General features: G+C 34.7%; 1 protein-coding gene across 35 annotated transcripts in view; it reads left to right on the top strand.

The window, feature by feature from the left end:
* The window catches only part of LOC120417793 (potassium channel subfamily T member 2), a 367,487-nt gene that overhangs the window by 328,980 nt on the left and 19,565 nt on the right, over window positions 1-18,942 (top strand). For 29 of the 35 annotated variants that reach the window (XM_052710596.1, XM_052710607.1, XM_052710608.1 and 26 more), the window contains 6 exons: window positions 1,146-1,295; window positions 1,366-1,565; window positions 2,258-2,455; window positions 6,727-6,960; window positions 7,048-7,201; window positions 15,137-15,298. In XM_052710596.1, the coding sequence (XP_052566556.1) occupies window positions 1,146-1,295; window positions 1,366-1,565; window positions 2,258-2,455; window positions 6,727-6,960; window positions 7,048-7,201; window positions 15,137-15,298 (1,098 nt within the window). The remainder of the gene's footprint in view (window positions 1-1,145; window positions 1,296-1,365; window positions 1,566-2,257; window positions 2,456-6,726; window positions 6,961-7,047; window positions 7,202-15,136; window positions 15,299-18,942) is intronic. The other 6 variants (XM_052710610.1, XM_052710613.1, XM_052710621.1 and 3 more) reach the window with 2 other exon arrangements.

Raw genomic sequence — 18,942 nt, 5'->3', positions numbered from 1 at the left:
GGGGTTTTTGCTGAATGGCACTATTTTGCTACCGCCCATGATGAAGGCCCTAGTCATATGGCCTCGGAGGTACTTTAAAACGGTTAGCAACACGTAAAATAACCCAATTAATATTCCTTTCACACAAATAGATTGATCAAGGTAGGGGAACAGCATCTAATTCCAGCGTTTCTCTAATGTTACCATATCAGCGCTTTGGCATTCAATTACAGCTGATTAAAAGCGTTTTCAACTGAAATCGAGTGATAAATAGCTCAATAAGAAGTGAACAAGCAAATTTCTATCAAAAGTTTTGCAAAATTTGTTGTTTGAATAGTGAAAATGAGCAAATTGGACGAAACTAGGAGCGAGGACTTAACCTGCCAAACATACCAGAATTTCCCCTATTAGCCATTTGAATAAATAGTTGCGTAAAATTATAAAAATATAAATTAAATTAATCATCTCCCAGAACACCAGGTAGCAGTTATTGATCAGCCCGCCTGTGTGCTTCTAGCAGATGCGGCGAATGAAGCTGATGTAGGTAATCTCGGAAACACATAGCTTTAAAATTCGATATCTCTGGAACGAAACATATTCATTTCTGTCGATAAGTGATTCTTATGTAAAATTGGCCGGGGAACACGATGGTGAGGTCAAATAAAAAAAATAAGTTGGGGTGTTTTGAGATACGGTCGTTTAAAGTTTTCAATTGCGCAATACAGGTAGACAAAATAAATTAATCAAAATTTTGATCACGGAAATGGATTCTACGTCCGATTTCCTTCAAAATTGAGTCTAAGACCGACCCTCTAAGATTAGTGGTTCCTGAGTTATCGTCGTTTGAAACTAGGAGGTTTGGTCAAAAATCGCCAAAACGTCGATTTTTTGGGGAGGTACAAAAATGGAGGGGGTGGTCCGATTTGGATGAAATTCGGGATTCTTGCATGTTTTGATAGTATCAACAGCTCTGCCAAATTTGAGCAGGATCGGAGAGGGTAATTTTCAAATTTGCACTTTTTCGTGCACAGTTGAGATGGAATGACCCATATACAACTTTGTTACAAAATTTTAATTTTTTTATTTAACAGAGAGATTTATATCAAACCTTACTAAAAACCAAGACGACCAAAATCTATCATTTTCTATCATTAATTTCTCCACAGAGAGGGCCAACAGTCGGCGGAGGAGTGGCACCGGCTGTACGGCAAGTGTTCCGGAAACGAGATCTACCACATCGTGCTCGGCGACAGCCGGTTCTTCGGCGAGTACGAGGGAAAGAGCTTCACGTACGCCAGCTTTCATTCGCACCGAAAGTGAGTTTACTTTGAGAGTGTTTTTATTTTTTTCGATCGATTCTAATAATGTCGTCTGCCATAAATTCAGGTACGGCGTTGCCTTAGTTGGTGTTCGGCCGGCCGAGTTACCAGAGTTCTACGAGGAGACGATTCTGCTGAATCCGGGCCCTCGACATATCATGAAAAAGGACGACACCTGCTACTACATGAGCATCACCAAGGAGGAAAACTCGGCCTTTGTGGTGAACCAAAATCAAACCCAAAGCCCCGACCAGCCACCGAAAGAGAGTAAGTTTGCAACCCTTTCCACCCCGTCAAATGTCCGTCCCTCCCCCCATTAGGATGTGATCCACGTGGCCTTGCAAGGACGTTTTTTTATCCCCCCACCCCTTGAACGCTGCTCTGTTTTTACGTGTTCGGGTGTGTTGTTCCATTGTTGTTCCGTGAACGCTCGAACGAGAAGAATAGGAAACCCGTGTCCCGTTTTGCCCCGTTGAACCCCACCCTGCTCCCCACGTTTATGGTGCCGCTACTGCTATGAAGATGTTGTTTTATAGTCACTCACACAAGAAACCAACCAACCTCACCACCTCAACAAACAAAAAACGTGTCCAAATATTCATGATGTATCGAGAAAAATTAGGCGAGGAAAAAACACCCACACGAAACAAACACAAAATTCACCCCTTTCCACCGCAGCGTGTAACATATTTTCTGCTTTCGATGTAAGTTTTCCGTTTTTTTCCGCCCAGAACATGATGTTGAGTGTTGCTTTTTTGTGCTGATCATGGAATATTTTTTCTGTAATTTTACTCTTCAAGCCATTTTTTGCACATTCAAAATTTGAACGATCAAATTGGATCAGCATTTTTTTAAAGCATTTAAAATATTATAACTTTAAATCAAATCCGACCATCAAAGCAAACATTCACAAAACTTTCGAAAAACTCTTTTTTTTTCTCTGCCATCCCGTCATTCAGTATCATCAAACAACAATAACAACAACGACAACCATTCGCCGATGGCCCCGGTGCCATCGGTTTGCGTGCGCGTGCCTCACAGTCCGAGCCTCGGCTCGCTCAACTCCGACAGTCCCGGGTCCCCGCGGGCCACCGGCAAACACCCCGCGAACTTTGTCCTGGACAGTGGTAGTACCGATCTGGCAACACTGGCCGTGCGTGAGTGCCATTTTGCCCCCCTCCTCCCATTTGATTCCGCTTATTTGGAATTTTGTCCCTTTTGAAATAATTTTTAAAAATATTTTCGATTTCACGAAACTTGCATGTGGCGTTCGAATTCCTCTCGCGAGTCTTTTAACACTGTCTCTTTTTCTATTTCTCTCTATTTCTAAATTGCTGAAGCAAATTTTCTAACAATAATTTATACTTCCAAACTAATTAATTCAGTTTAATCTTTTTAACTTCCTAAACATTTCAAAGTCTAGTTAGACCGCTTGACCCTACCTTCCCCATTCATTTTCAAAAAAAAAACCCCGACTCGCTGATCAAATTCATGCCAATAGTCTAGGCCTACTGTGGCAGTACAACCAAGCACAGAAGCTTTGATGATCGAACCGCCCACCTGGGCGTCGACACACTCCCCAGGCCTACTACGATCCTATTGAAAAGTTCCCCAAGCAAAATAGTAGTTGGTAGAACTCACCACCACGTGATCACCTGCATTAAATTAGACTCACACAAAAACACACCGTCACCAGTCAAATTCATGCACACTCAACCCCTCTAGTAGCCTACTTTGATGATTTTAGAATAGAAATTCAACTTTTTATAAGTTTCGCATGTTAGTTCGAGTACAGCCAAAAGTACAAATGTCGTAGCCTACTGTGTTTCAACCGTTGTTGATTTCCCCTTCCCCAAAAATCACTCCTTAGTGTTTGTTAACAGTTGATTTAACCCGCCAAATTGGTAGACTTAACGAGTGTGTATTTAAAAAAAAATCAATCAAGTTCCACAATCACAGATACACACACAAAAACACACTTCAATTAATTTTAACCCATATCTCGACGAGAGCAAAAAACAATCAGTGTGGCGGCGGGAAAAATCAATTGACTGATTTTTTTTGTTTCAACAAGCGGTCCAAGCATTGATTATTTCGCAATTTATTATTCCATTTTCATTTGTTTTTTTGCTTATAATGAGAAGTGGTAATGATTGGAGGATTTTCGATCGGGATCATTTCCTGTTGAATGATAAACGTTGGATAATCGTGGAAAAGCTGTTGTGACTGTTGGGAAATTTCGTTTTTTAAGCTTTTTAAACTTAACTTTTATTATAGGAAAAAAAAAACTCGTTCACAGAAAAGAGAAAACCCTAAAATGTAAGGTTTTTGCAAACACGCGAATTTTTTGATTTTTTGAATTTTAAAGTTCAATAAAGTTCATTAAACTAGTAAATCCCGCTGATTTTTTTTTGTGGATTAAGCTAATTTAGCAGTTGTTTAGAAGGTTCTTAGTTTGAAAGTTTATTTTCAACTTCACAAAAAAAATTATGGTAATCATCATTTTCTGGTGGACTTTCATCAGCTTTGCATTTTTACACATTTTTTCACACAAAAAAGAGGTAATAGTCAACCAACCACATTTTCAACCTTTCACGATTAATTTTTTTCTATGTAATAGTGTAGTGTGCTTAGATATTTTGAGTAGTGTCTAAAAATTTCGAGTCTAAATGACCTTGTTTTGGATGTCGTTAAAAACCAGCGAAGCGCCTCGGAAAAAATGATACTAGAGAGGATCTGATTTACAATAACAATAAAATTCAAAAAAAAATTAATAAAAAAAATATAAAAAAATAAAAGAGCAATTCTCTACGAAATCGGTCTTTTTTCTTCAATTTTAATTTTTGTATTTTTTAATCCGACTGAAACTTTTTTGGTGCCTTTGGTATGCCCAAAGAAGCCATTTTGCATCATTAGTTTGTCCATATAATTTTCCATACAAATTTGGCAGCTGTCCATACAAAAATGATATGTGAAAATTCAAAAATCTGTATCTTTTGAAGGAATTTTTTGATCGATTTGGTGTCTTCGGCAAAGTTGTAGGTATAGTTATGGACTACACTGGAAAAACATGATACACGGATACACGGTGGTTATTTTTTTGTTTAACTTTTTATCACTAAAACTTGATTTGCAAAAAAACACTATTTTTAATTTTTTTTATTTTTTGATATGTTTTAGAGGACATAAAATGCCAACTTTTCAGAAATTTTCGACATTTAAAAATGGTGGGCTGTTTTGGTGAGACTTAGAAAACATCAATTTTCCTGTTTTTAAACCTTTGCATTGCAATATCTCAGCAACTAAAGATCGTATCAACAATGTCCGAAGAAGCAAAATATAGAGAATTTTCTCAGCTTTTCAAAAATATTTTTTCCAAAAGTGTGCAAACATGTGCACTAATTTAAAAAAATGAAAAACTGCGACTATTTTCAAAAAATTCACCTAAATATGGATTTATCTTGAAAACGGTGCACTTTATCAAAATTTTACTAAAGTACTTTTCGATTGCAAATTTGATTTAAAACGAAAAATAAAGTTGAAAAATTGTTGCGACCAATATTTCGATTTTCTGAAAAAATCAGTATTGATTAAAAATTTCATAACTCGCTCAAAAAATTTTTGCACAACCTGGACATTTCTGAAAAGTTGGCATTTTATGTCCTCTAAAACATATCAAAAAATAAAAAAAAATAAAAATAGTGTTTTTTGCAAATCAAGTTTTAGCGATAAAAAGTTAAATAAAAAATCACCAAATTTTTTTTACCGTGTATCATTTTTTTCCAGTGTAGTCCATAACTATACCTACAACTTTGCCGAAGACACCAAATCGATCAAAAAATTCCTTCAAAAGATACAGATTTTTGAATTTTCAAACATCATTTTTGTATGGACAGCTGCCAAATTTGTATGGAAAATTATATGGACAAACTAATGATGCAAAATGGCTTCTTTGGGCATACAGAAGGCACCAAAAAAGTTTCAGTCGGATTAAAAAATACAAAAAAAATCGAATGACTGAAATCCTAGAGAACTGCTCAAAAGCATAAAAATAAAAAAAAACTAATTTTCAAAAATTCTTTACTTCTGTTATTACTAAACAAGATCAAAAAAATAGCAAAATCCAGCAAATCAACAAAAAATAACAACTAAAATACTAAAATACTAAAATACTAAAAAACTAAAATACTAAAATACTAAAATACTAAAATACTAAAATACTAAAATACTAAAATACTAAAATACTAAAATACTAAAATACTAAAATACTAAAATACTAAAATACTAAAATACTAAAATACTAAAATACTAAAATACTAAAATACTAAAATACTTAAATACTAAAATACTAAAATACTAAAATACTAAAATATTAAAATACTTAAATACTAAGATACTAAAATACTAAAATACTAAAATACTAAAATACTAAAATACTGAAATACTAAAATACTAAAATACTAAAATACTAAAATACTAAAATACTAAAATACTAAAATACTAAAATACTAAAATACTAAAATACTAAAATACTAAAATACTTAAATACTTAAATACTAAAATACTTAAATACTAAAATACTAAAATACTAAAATACTTAAATACTAAAATACAATACATGAGTCTCTGTTTTAATCTATGTAACAACTTCAGCATGGGTTTTATAACTGCGGTTCCAATTTTATTCAATATTTTCGCAATTGTGCAGTATACCAACAAACAGATTTCTCGTTTGTTCAACGTTAAACAAAGCAAATCGCATCCATGACTTTATCAGAACAGCGTGGAATTATTTATTTTATTTGCACTGGCAGATGTCACTCTCGGGGTTCCTGTTTCGGTAGCCCATAGCACTGTCGACTGTCCTAGCTGACTTAATTATCATTTTGACCACACTCGTTGAGTACTGCGTGGCTGGCCTACGCAAATATTGACAATTATGTCGAGAGTGACCGCCATCAAACCACCATTCCACCCCCTCTCGATTAAATTGCAATCGTTGGAGGTGGGTGGGAGGAAACAATGGTGGGTTTTATCAGAGAATGTGTGTGCGTTGGACATTCATAAATAAATAGATGCTATCGACTTTGACGCCGTCAAGCACGAACTATTTGAATAATTGATTGATACGAGAACACTCGTCATTACTAGGACAATTAGTTTACGTGGGAAATTCCAGAGATATCTATATTTGAAACCGGTTGTTAATTATAAAGAAAAATAATTTAGTTGTATTCGTCACCTCACTTTTTGTCGCTTTGCTGTCGTTTCTCTCACCACTTTTAAAAATAAACTTATTTCACAGCACATTAAACCTACAAAATAACACAAAACCTTACACTCATAACTGAGACCAACCCAAATTACCAAAATAAAGACCATGCAAACCACTCTAACCGCACGTTCAAACGTCTTCCCTCATCTTCAGCGACCTACGCCGAGAGCGGGCTCCTGACTACGTCCAACGCCAACACCATCACCGTATCGGACTCGAAGCAAAACCTCAAGGAGGCCCTCGCCGGCACAACGCCGGCCACCCCGGCCTCGGTCACGACCCAGTCCTCGCTGGGACCGCCGGCCATCACCACGGCGAACCACCTGGAGATCCCGTCCAACAACAACCCGAACCTGCTCAGCCCGGACGTCCTGAACCAGCGACGGGGTAAGTAGCGGCAGTAGGCCATGCAAATCGTCGGCAAGCAAAGAGGAACTTTACTCAACGCCTACCTTGATCTGATCTGTTCGGCAGGGAGTCGGAGACCGTCGATCCTGCCCGTGCCGGACATGTTTACGTCTTCGTCGTTCAGCATATCCGGCGAGGACGGCATCGACGGCGAGGACAACGAGAGCGACGACGAGCTGGACGATGACGTTCCGTGGAGGGCGCCCTCGGAGAAGATCGCGTGAGTATTTGGGGGAGGTGGTGGTTTGGTTAGGGAATGGTGATAGGTACTAATTGGTGATGGGGATCTCTGAAGCATTTTCACAAGTTGGTTGAGGTTACGTGTGATAATGAGAGTTAACAGGTTATGGGTTTATCAACAATATTTTAAACATAATCATCAAAAGTTAAAAAAAAAATTATAGAAGTGCTAAGCAGCATATCGATTCTTGTATCACATAGTAAATGTTTAAATATCACCCAGATGTACTTCAGACAGTCAATCCAAAGAAAATAAATGACAGTGTATTACAGTCATGCCTCGGTTTAGCACCGCATATGGGGGATGCAAAACCGAGGCGTGCATAACTGAAGCACAGAGCTTGTGGGATTTTGGCTATAGGAAAGACATTGGGTATAATCCTATGAAAAATTATGCTAACATCAAAAAATTATAGTGTGTTAGAATCGGGATGATGGCAACTGTCCATTGCAATTATAATTACATGATTTATTTTACAAAAATACGTATTTTTCATGTATTTTGAAAATGCAATTTTTTACCCAAAAAAACCTCAAAATAATTGTTATTGCAATATGGGTATCAAATGATGTTTTAGTCATACATTTCGAATATCATACCATTCTTTTAAAATCTTTAAAAATTTCACAAAATAACGTACTTTCGAAAAAAAAAATACTCAGAATTTCAATATTTTGCAATTGGGTATCAAAAGATTGGGATTTCATACATTTAAAATGTAATAACATTTTTTTTAGAAATACTCAAAATTTTCACAAAACTATGCATTTTCGAAAAAAGTACTCAAAATTTCAGTTTTTTACAACATGGATATCAAATGATCGGATTTTTGCCTTCCTCACTGAGGTAAGGCTATAATCCTGCTCTAAAAATGAACTTTTTATTAAAAGCTCGAAGACCCACCTTCATGTATACATATCGACTCAGAATCGAAAACTGAACAAATGTCTGTGTGTGTATGTGTGTGTGTATGTATGTATGTATGTGACCAAAATTCTCACTGAGTTTTCTCAGCACTGGCTGAACCGATTTTAACCAAACCAGTTGCATTCGACTTGGTTTAGGGTCCCATACATCGCTATTGAATTGTTTGAAGTTTCGATAACTAGTTCAAAAGTTATGTATAAAAATGTGTTTTCACATATATCCGGATCTCATTTATATGCATGTAAACGATGTCCGGATCCATCATCCGACACATTGTTGGTTAGGTAATTGAAAGACCTTTCCAACGAGTCCACAACATTGAAGATCTGGCAACCGTGTCTCGAGTTATGACCACTTAAGTGATATATTTGTACTATTTTGATGCCGGATCTCACATAGATGCATGTAAACGATGTCCGGATCCATCATCCGACACATCGTTGGTTAGGTAATCGAGAGACCTTTCCAACGAGTCCACATCATTGAAGATCTGGCAACCCTGTTTCGAGTTATGACTACTTAAGTGATATATTTGTACTTTTTTGATGCCGGATCTCACTTAAATGTATGTGAACGATGTCCGGATCCATCATCCGACTCATCGTTGGTTAGGTAATTGAAAGACCTTTCCAACGAGTCCACAACATTGAAGATCTGGCAACCCTGTCTCGAGTTATGACCATTTAAGTGATATACTTGTACTATTTTGATGCCGGATCTCACAAAGATGCATGTAAACGATGTCCGGATCCATCATCCGACACATCGTTGGTTAGGTAATCGAGAGACCTTTCCAACGAGTCCACAACATTGAAGATCTGGCAACCCTGTCTCGAGTTATGACCACTTAAGTTATATCTATGTACTTATTTTTCTGGATCTAAAAAAATAGCTGAAGTATGTGTCCAAACCGCCCATATTACCCATTGTTGGTAAAAAGTGAGGAAGGCACCAACCACATAGGTGGATTAAGTTAGTTTTTTCATACATTTCGAATGTTATTAACAGCATTTTTTGAAAATTCTCAAAATTTTCACAAAACAACGTATTTTTGATTAAAATACTCCAAATATCAGTTTTTCACAATACGCTCAAACGATTTTTTCATACATTTCAAAACTTATAACACAATTTTTTGAAAATTCTCAAAATTTTCAAAAAATCAACGTATTCATGAATAAAAAATACTTTCAGTTTTTCACAATATGAGTAAAAATGATCGGATTTTTTCAATTATTTCGAATTGTTAACTTTGAAATTTTGAGTATTTTTTGAAAAAAACGTAGTTTTGTGAAAAATTTGACTATTTTCAAAAAAATTTGCATTAACTTTCGAAATGTTAAAAAAAATCTCGATCGTTTGATATCCATATTGTAATAAACTAAAATGTTAGTATTTTTGGAAAACACGTAGTTTTGTGAATTTTTTGGCATTTTCAAAAAAAAATTGCTTTCGAAATGTATGAAAAATCTCGATCATTTGATACCCAAAAATAATTTTAAGTATTTTTTCGAGAAACATTGCATTTTCAAAATACAGGGAAAATTCATATTTTTGAGATAATTTTTCATTTAATTATAAGTGCAATCGATAGCTGACATCATCCCGATTCCAAAACAACAAAAAAATTGTTGAAGTTTGGATGATTTTTTGTAGGATTATAGCCAATGCCCCCCATATAGCCAAAATTCCATAAGCCTTCTGCCTCAGAGGCAGCTGAACGAATCAAAACTGGGGCAGTGAAAAACCGAGGCGTGTGAAAACGGGGCATGACTGTATGTCATTTTTTTTCATTTTTTTTAAATTGAAATAGCTTTTAAACCCATTGTGTTTTTACAACGTGTGTACAAAGCACATGTAAGCGACTGCCGGTGGGTCAACAAAAAAAAGATTTTAGTTTCAGAAGTGAAGTGAAGTGATAAATATATATAAAATTATGCTTTCAAAATTTTGGATGAACAAAGTGTTTTGAAATGCTTTTTTCACCAGTCCAGTTGTTTGGCAATCATTGGGAGAAAGTAGCGTTTCAGAAACAAATAACATTGTTCAAACAATCAATCTTAGTTAATAAAAAAAAACTACCGAAAACATGGAAAATTAATCAATTTCAACATTTCACGATATTTCATAACACTTGCATTCAGCTTACACTTTTTGATAATTGCCTGAAGCTTTTATATTTTATGCTCATTTCAAAGCTGAATTCTACAAGAAATTTTCAAAGAAATTTAATTGTTGAATTAATAATTTCATTAGGCTTTTTTGTGATTGCTTCTCGGTCTTGCGTGACAATTCTGAGAAGTATAATCTCTCACTTTGCCTAAAGCTCACCTTTGCGGGAAGGGCAGCTTAACCCAACCGATGATTCTCGTGCAAACAGTTCGCCAATTTAGGTTGGATTAGAAACTTAAGCTGTTTGTTGAACTTGCCTGAATCATCGTCGTCTCATCGTACAGAGCAGATTGTTGATTGTTTCATCTAAAATTTAATGGGCTTCTAGCCTGGTTTGACCTTTCCCCGCTGGGCGGACGACACCGAGAGAGCCTGCGTTTGTCGTCATCACACTCAGCAATAATAAATCAACCCTTGAGGGGACGGAACCCATATCCGGAAGTTCACTCGATATCAAGTGGACTCATTCGTCTCAATAATTCAATTATTATCCTGCACCACACTGCATCATTAGCTGAGCGGTCTCCACGAGGATCTTCCGCCCCAAGAGGGGAGAACCGGCTTATCTGCACATCCATTTGTTTTAGCTGCAGCGTACTAACAGAAACAGAGCCTGCATCTCATGAGACATCCCGTACATTCTATAAATAAACGTTTCTGGTGGTACAACAACGTGGAGTGACTTTCAAAACAGCAAGCCGGAGCCGAAATGGGTGTACAAAGTCACCCCGCGTAACGATACCGCAACATGAGTGTGCTCGTAACCCATAATAGAAGCGATGGGATGGTCGTCTTGAACTTATCTGAACAATCTGCTATCAGCTCTGGCAGAGTGAGTGTTCCGGACGCGTCGTCATCCCAGGCACAATTCCCCTTCAAACCCGACCCGAAGTGATGGGGCCTTGTCAAACTTTCAGGACGTCACGCCGGGAATTCTCCAGTGTGTGGAAGTTGGTCTGGCTGCAGATGACGTACGACGATGGTGCAAAGTGCAATTTCTGTCTCCCCAGGAAGACAAGAGAAGTGCTCTCCTGGTTTTCCAAGTTTTGTCCCAGTTATCAGATCGGAGCGATATGGTTCAGGGCCAGGCGGGATGGCTTTTGTTTTATTTTATCAATTAAGTGAAATGCTCACGATAATAGTGTCGACCCTCGGTGCGTCCTGGGGGCAGGCCAATATGCGACGTATCGTCCCTTGCATGAATTTACTTCCTTAACGAGCGTTACGTTGGGACGTTGAAGGTGGTGCTTTAAAATTTCATATGATGAGAAAATAACATTCTTCGAATATTCAAGCCTTACTGCCGAATTTTGACCTTGGCAAATTCAAGAATAAGACAATTTATTGGAAATTTAATGTTTGTATTTTATGATTTGGATTTGGAAATTTAGCATCTTTAGTTTGTCCAACCAAGTCTCCATACAAATTTTGCCAGAGTTCAAATTTTAAATTGTAAATTACTCAGAATATATTGTAAAATGCTTAGTTGTTTGTGCATTATTTATCTCTTTTATTTTTAAATGTTTTCTTTTTATGTTTAATTTTTGAGCCAATGATATATCCATCAATATAAAATGTATGGTAATTTTTTATAATACTATAACTACCTATACAGCAATTCCCCACAAAAACAGCATGATTCGAAAGAAAAGTTCTCCGATCGGGCTCAAAAATTTTCTGGGGGTTCCTTGGCCGAAATAATAAGACCCGTATTTTTTGGTTTTGCCATTAGGGTGACCTACGCCGTGTTAGGGTGGTCCAAAAAATTGCAATTTTCGTCGATTTTCGCAAAAGCCACTTTTTTAAAAATCTAAGCTATCATAGCCGCAATAGAAAGGTGATTAGTTTGGCTTTTTAGGAAAAATAGTAAGAAGTTTCAAAAATCTAGCTTAACATTTGAAAAGGTCGTATGAAAACGATGACCTATACATGTAAGGGTATCAAAAGTTGCGTATTTCAATTACGAAAATGTTGGTACCCTAACATGTATAGGTCATCGCGGAAATTTTGAAGTTAGCGCAGTTAGTGAAAAAAGTCGTTTTTCCCCGTTTTCATCATTTTCCCATATTTGCGCGTGGCGCGTCGAAAAACCAAGTTTTTATTTTCAAAAAATCGTATCTTAGAGTATTGAAAACATAACTTCACAATTTTTTGGTATATTATGTGAAATTTTCCGAGGAATCCGATTATTTTTTTTTCAGACATAGGCCCTTTGGTCCCGAGACCTTCAAAACAGCATTTTTAGTTTTCATACGACCTTTTCAAATGTTAAGCTAGATTTTTGAAACTTCTTACTATTTTTCCCAAATAGCCAAACTAATCACCTTTCTTTTGCGTCTAGGACAGCTAAAATCAGATAAAATGGCGCGGAGATATGATTTTTTGAAAAAAAAAGTGATTTTTGCAAACTTTTTTTTCGAATCATGCTGTTTTTCTGGGGAATTGCTGTATAATCATGCACTTTGGATACTTTTTAAAATCCCTCAAAACTGATTAAAAAAAATCAAAAACTAAAAAAAAACGTATTTTGGCATTTTTTGAGAAAGAGAATGCATGGACAAAGTTTTAATTGAATAAAAAAAATTACAAAATTGAAAAATCTCAAAAATAAGTTGCGAGATTTCAGTGAATTCCTTCCTTTTGGAAGTGAATTAAGATTTGGGAAATATTTTCAAAACATGTTTAGTAGCAAACTTCCAAGGGAAACTAACACGTAAGCGATTTTGCTAAAAACCGTGGCACTTTACTGCTCTGCAATACTTCTTTTTGTTAACATTAACGGAATTTTTTCATTCATTTTTCAAAATTTTCCAAGAGGTGCTGGACACTTTTCTTATCTGGATATAATCTAATTCTAATTAGGTATGGATATGGACTACACTGAAAAAAATGATACACGGTAAAACAAAAATTTAGTGATTTTTAATTTCACTTTTTGTCACTAAAACTTGATTTGCAAAAAAACACTATTTTTAATGGTGGGTTTTTTGGGTGAGACTTAGAAAACATCAATTTTCCTGTTTTCAAATCTTTGCATGGCAATATCTCAGAAACTGAGGGTCGTCAACAAAGTTCAAAAAAGGAAAATACAGAGAATTTTCTCAGCTTCTCAAAAATTTTTTTTTTCAAAAATGGGCAAACATGGGCACTAATTGAAAAAAAAAGAATAACTGCAACTTTATTAAAAAAAGTTAGCTAAAATGGCTATAACTTGAAAACGGTGCATTTTATCAAAATTTCACTAAGGTACTTTTTTATTGCAAATTCGATTTTACATCGAAAAATGAAGTTGAAAAATTTTTGCGACCATTATTTCGTTTTTTTTTTAAATCGGTATTCATTCAAAAATTCATAACTCGGTCAAAGATTTTTTGCCCGTTTTGATGTCCTTTAAAACATATCAGAAAAAAAAAAAGTGTTTTTTTGCACATCAAGTTTTAGTGACAAAAAGATAAATTTAAAATCACCAAAAAAATTTTAACGTGTATCATTATTTTTCAGTGTAGTCCTTATCCATACCTACAACTTTGCCCAAGACACGAAATCGATCAAAAATTTCCTTCAAAAGAAACCGATTTTTGATTGCAAAAGTTTATGGACAAACTAATGATGCAAAATGGCTTCTTTGGGCATACCAAAGGCACCAAAAAAGTTACAGCCGGATTAAAAAATACAAAAAAATATCGAATAACCGAAATCTCAGAGAATTGCTTAATAGTATCACAGTGTAAAGACTGTCGACAAATCGATTTTAACTATTTGGGGTCGCTGAACACGAATATACTATATTATATTATATCACTATATCGTCCACGGGAGGAGCATATAATCCTTGAAATCACCTCGTGTATTGCTTATAGAACATAATATAAAATTAAGATATAGTATAACTGATCAATAGGGTGCCCAGAAGCGGAAAACGAGTTTTTGAATTATGTTAAGCATCTGTGCAAATTTTGAGCGAAATTGGTTGAGATTAACCCATTAGTACCCGAGCCTAAATTTGGTGAAAAAAAATGTTTTATCATACAAAAAAGCAGCTTTTGTATGTTCTACAACGTTGTAAAACATTCAATTTTCAATGAGAATCTCACTTTTGGGAATATTTGAATGAAAGTAGCGCACTGTGCTGACCAAACCGTAAGAAAATTGGGTTTTCCATACATTTTGTCGATTTCGAATGGGTAAATTTTGACCGATTTTGCTCATATTTGGCCCAGAGTCCTAAAATAGCCCAAGAAACAATATTCTGTTTTTGGAGCGAGGTTTTGAGTAAATTTCTCATATTCTGGGCACCCTACTGGTCAATAATTGAAAACTAGTTAAATCAATTTTCTGTTTTCATGAACTGTAACACATTCATTACCGTTCTATACTAATTGGCTATTCGTGATATTCATGAGCTTATTCCCATATTTTTCACTCAGCAATTATTATTGTTTGATATTTATGTTTTAGTTTAGGATTCATCGAGTGAAAGTTTCTAGCTTATAAAAGTTCAGTTATTATTTAAAATATATAAGAATGACTTGTATTTACAAAATCCTTTTTTGTAACCCTCGTTCTTTTGCCATATATTTCTATAAATCCCACTTTAAAAATCTAATTACTGTATACTTAACGCACAAATGCACCCAATCCTTAACTCTTCTCTCTTTCTTTCCAACTAAACTTACTTGTGTTCACGTGTAAATTTTCCCCATCTCTCTCTCTCTTTCAAATCCCACTTTTTTCACTCTTTACTTCCACATGTGTGTGTGTGTTTGCGGCCCCACCCTCCCTTATTGTACCCCCACCTGTTCACCCCTTTTCCAGTGGCCTCGGAAGTGCCGACCTTTCCCTCCTGCAGACGGTTTCGCTCGTTCTGAGCTCGTCCGGCGTGTCCAAGTGTTGTAGTTCTTCGACATCCGATAGCAAAGATACGACCACCAACACCACCCGCACGCCACCCCCCGCATGGCAAACCGATTGTTCCCGGTAAGTGTGGATGCTGATTTTTTTTTTTTTGCTTTTTCTTTTACTTTATTTAAGATTTTTTTGCGTTCTTTTATTTAGTTTGTTTGATTTCGTTTAAGTAGTTTTTTTTCTCACCATCGTCTCGATTGTGTCGATTGAGGAACTTTAGTTTATTGATACAGTGCAGGATGAAATTTTCAGAAACCTTTCGTTTGAAAGATTTTTTTTCCGAATTTATACCTTTTTTATAGATATTTAATTTTATTCATTAAGAATTTCAATGTTTTACCTTTTTTGGCTCCTTTTTTGTAATCTATCTTTTTTATTCTGCAATTTATTTAACTATTTTTTTCAGTTGTTAGTTCCCCTTGTGTATTCACGTTTGTATGATATTTGTATAAGCAAAAAATATACAACTGTACAATCAGGTGTTTGTGTTGTTGCCCGGCATGTGTGCTTCTCCGGTGAATTGCATGTACCTTTGTTGTGTTTTATGTATGTCTGTGTGCACTTTCACAATTTCAAATTCCTCGACACAAGTCCAGCACGATGCTGGATCTTCTCCTGCTTCTACCACTATTTCCGATGCAGTGTTGCCATCTGTGATGCCTGCCATTGCCGCTGCTGAACGGAGAGTAAGTAAAGGAGGATTTTGTTCGACGTCACGAACATGTTGCAGCAAACAACGCGCGGCTAGAGATTAAACGGTTTTCGTAATACTCTTGACAACACACAGGGAATTCAACCATTTTCAGCTGGTTTAACACGATAATCTTCGATTTGCTGTAAAGCCTTTGTGGGATTAATAATGAACGGGCTGCAAGATGAAAGCATATTGAAAATATACGATGACGATTTGGTTCAACATCTGATTGCTGGATAAGTAAATAGAATGATTGCACTGAATACAAAATTCATTTAATTACCCATAGTACGATAAACCGACGGAACTTTAAAGCTGTAAAAAATAGTTGTACTATTTTTTCACGGTTTCTTTGAACGCTGCATTTTTTTAATTCTTTTACTATGATCAATAAACTGGACTAAAAGTGATTTTTCTTAAATAATCTCGTTCGAAAAAAAAAACAAAACAAAATCTCGTTCTACGACTCTTTTGACCTTTTCAGGCCTGAATTTAAAAAAATGCAATTCCGTCTAAAGACAACTTACTTTTCTTGTAATTGGGTAATTCTCCGCCAACTCACACGAAATTGGAAAAAAATGCCCCGACCCCTCTTCGATTTGCGTGAAACTTTGTCCTAAGGGGTAACTTTTGTCCTTGATCACGAATCCGAGGTCCGTTTTTTTCATACCTCGTGACGGAGGGGCGGTATGACCCCTTCAATTTTTGAACATGCAAAAAAGAGGTGTTTTTCAATAATTTGCAGCCTGAAACGGTGATGAGATAGAAATTTGGTTTCATAGGGACTTTTATGTAAAATTAGACGTCCGGTTTGATGGCGCACTCAGAATTCCGAAAAAACGTATTTTTCATCGAAAAAAACACTAAAAAAGTTTTAAAAACTCTGCCATTTTCCGTTACTCAACGTGTTTATCCTAACTTTGCTGGGTTATTTTTTAGAGTGTAACAATGTTCTACAAAAATGTAGAGCAGACAATTACAAAAATTTTGATGTGTAAACATAAGGGGTATGCTTATAAACATCACGAGTTATCGCGATTTTACGAAAAAAAAGTTTTGAAAGGATAAATAGAATATTTATTTTTTTATTGTATTTTGACCTTAGAACATTTTTTTTTATTTTTTGTGTTAAAACACAAGCTTGGTTTACATTTTTATATTTAAATTTGAAACAATCAATAAAAGTTAACCAAATTGTCTATCTATATGATTCAATTCCTTAGTACTTCAAATTAAAATTTTATTTCTGGAGCTGAAATTTATTTAGAGAAGCCAAAATTTTAGTTAATTTTAACGATAATAAGTAGGCTTAGTGATTTTTCACGCTCGAAAATAGCAAATTTCACGGGGACCTCAATTTCAAAACACAAAATTTCACGCAAATTTCGCGGAACGTGAAAAATGTTAAAATCATTCTGAAAATCTTATGCTAAAATCGTAGAAACTACTTTTTATGCTTCATTATATATTATTCTTCAATAAACTAAAAAAATCTTCACTAAATTTGAACGTGACACAAAAAAATCTCTCAATTTTCAAAAAAGTTTCCACCTGATTGACTGGTGGGCTCTATTTATATTTTGAAACAAAATGTAGGGCATGCGTATTCTCATTTATTGAACTGCTTTTTTAATATTCGACTAATAAAGCTAAAAAGTTTTCCCTGATTTGCTTCTGTTTTATCAGTTTACATTTTATTGAATTTCATATCAAAGCAAAATTTAACAATCTTGTCCAGCCAAAATGAGTAAAATAGTTTGAATTTTCTGCGACATTTAGCCCATTCAAAATATTTTTTAAGGTTTTCATCTCTCTTTTCAAAAACTAAATTTCAAAAATAATATGATTTGCTAATAAATTTTTATTCAAAATTCGAACAAAAAAAAAGTGGTAATTTTTAACTTTCACGGGAATCATCAACCCAAATAATCAAATGTCGTTAAAATTAAACAGGACTCAGAAAAAAATCTGAAATGTTTTTAAAAGGTGATTTGAAAGATAAAAATATTCTTCATTTTATTTTGAATAAAACAAAGCTTGATTCTTTTAATTTCTTTTGAAATTATACCTTTCAAATAAAAAAGTAATAAATGTTTTACCACAGCGAATGAAAATATTACTAAATTTAGTTATTTTCTAAAAAAAAAAACTGAAAAATCTGAACAATTCTTCAAATGGTTCATATCAAGCTTTTCAATTGAAAACTAATAAAATTTACTTAAAAAGTCTTTATGGTTGAAATATTTAATATGATCTTATTAGAAAAAAATATATATATAAGAGAAAATTGATAAATTTCAAGAATTTCACGAAATCGTCAAAATTCACTAACCCTATATTAGTAATTGAACAAGGGTATTCACTCGCTTAATTCTACAGTAGTCCTTAAGATTATTTTTATTCCTATTTAAATTTGATAAAATATTTTGAGAAAAATCGTTACAGTTTCACACAAACATAAAATTTCACGGGATTTCGAGGAAAAAGCAAAATTTCGCGGATTTCACGCTGTTCGCGAAATCGTGAAATTTCACTAACCCTAATAATAATGATTCTTGGTTGGATTCGATTTTAAAACTTTTGGATATTATAAATAACATAAAAAAATAGAATAAATAAAAGTTTTGTTCAAATTTTCATTGCTCATTTAAGTTTCTTAGTATACTTTTCAATACGTTCCAAAAAGCAACATATCTTTAAATGTAATTTTGTTCTACCTAACAGGTAGTTTTCAGGTATGCTCAAATTACCCCACAAGCCATTTCAAATTTACCGCCAGCACATGGTTTATCAAAAATGTCCCATTTTAGTGAAAACTTTTTTTTTATTTCATTCGTCAAACAAACGTAGACTACATTGATCATTGCTTAATTACTAATTAAAGGTGAACATTGTTTAAGCTATAAACTATCTTTTGTTCTAAAACTGCTGGAGCTGGAGCTGATCCTATTTCCCCAAACTCCCCTACCAAACAATTTAAAAAAATACGTAAATTGAGAAATTATTTTTTGATAGCTTTTTC

Source organism: Culex pipiens, chromosome 3, assembly GCF_016801865.2.
Source record: "Culex pipiens pallens isolate TS chromosome 3, TS_CPP_V2, whole genome shotgun sequence".
Taxonomy (NCBI): Eukaryota; Metazoa; Arthropoda; class Insecta; order Diptera; family Culicidae; genus Culex; species Culex pipiens.
The sequence above is the reverse complement of the archived record's forward strand: the minus strand, read 5'-3'. Positions and strand labels throughout refer to the sequence as shown.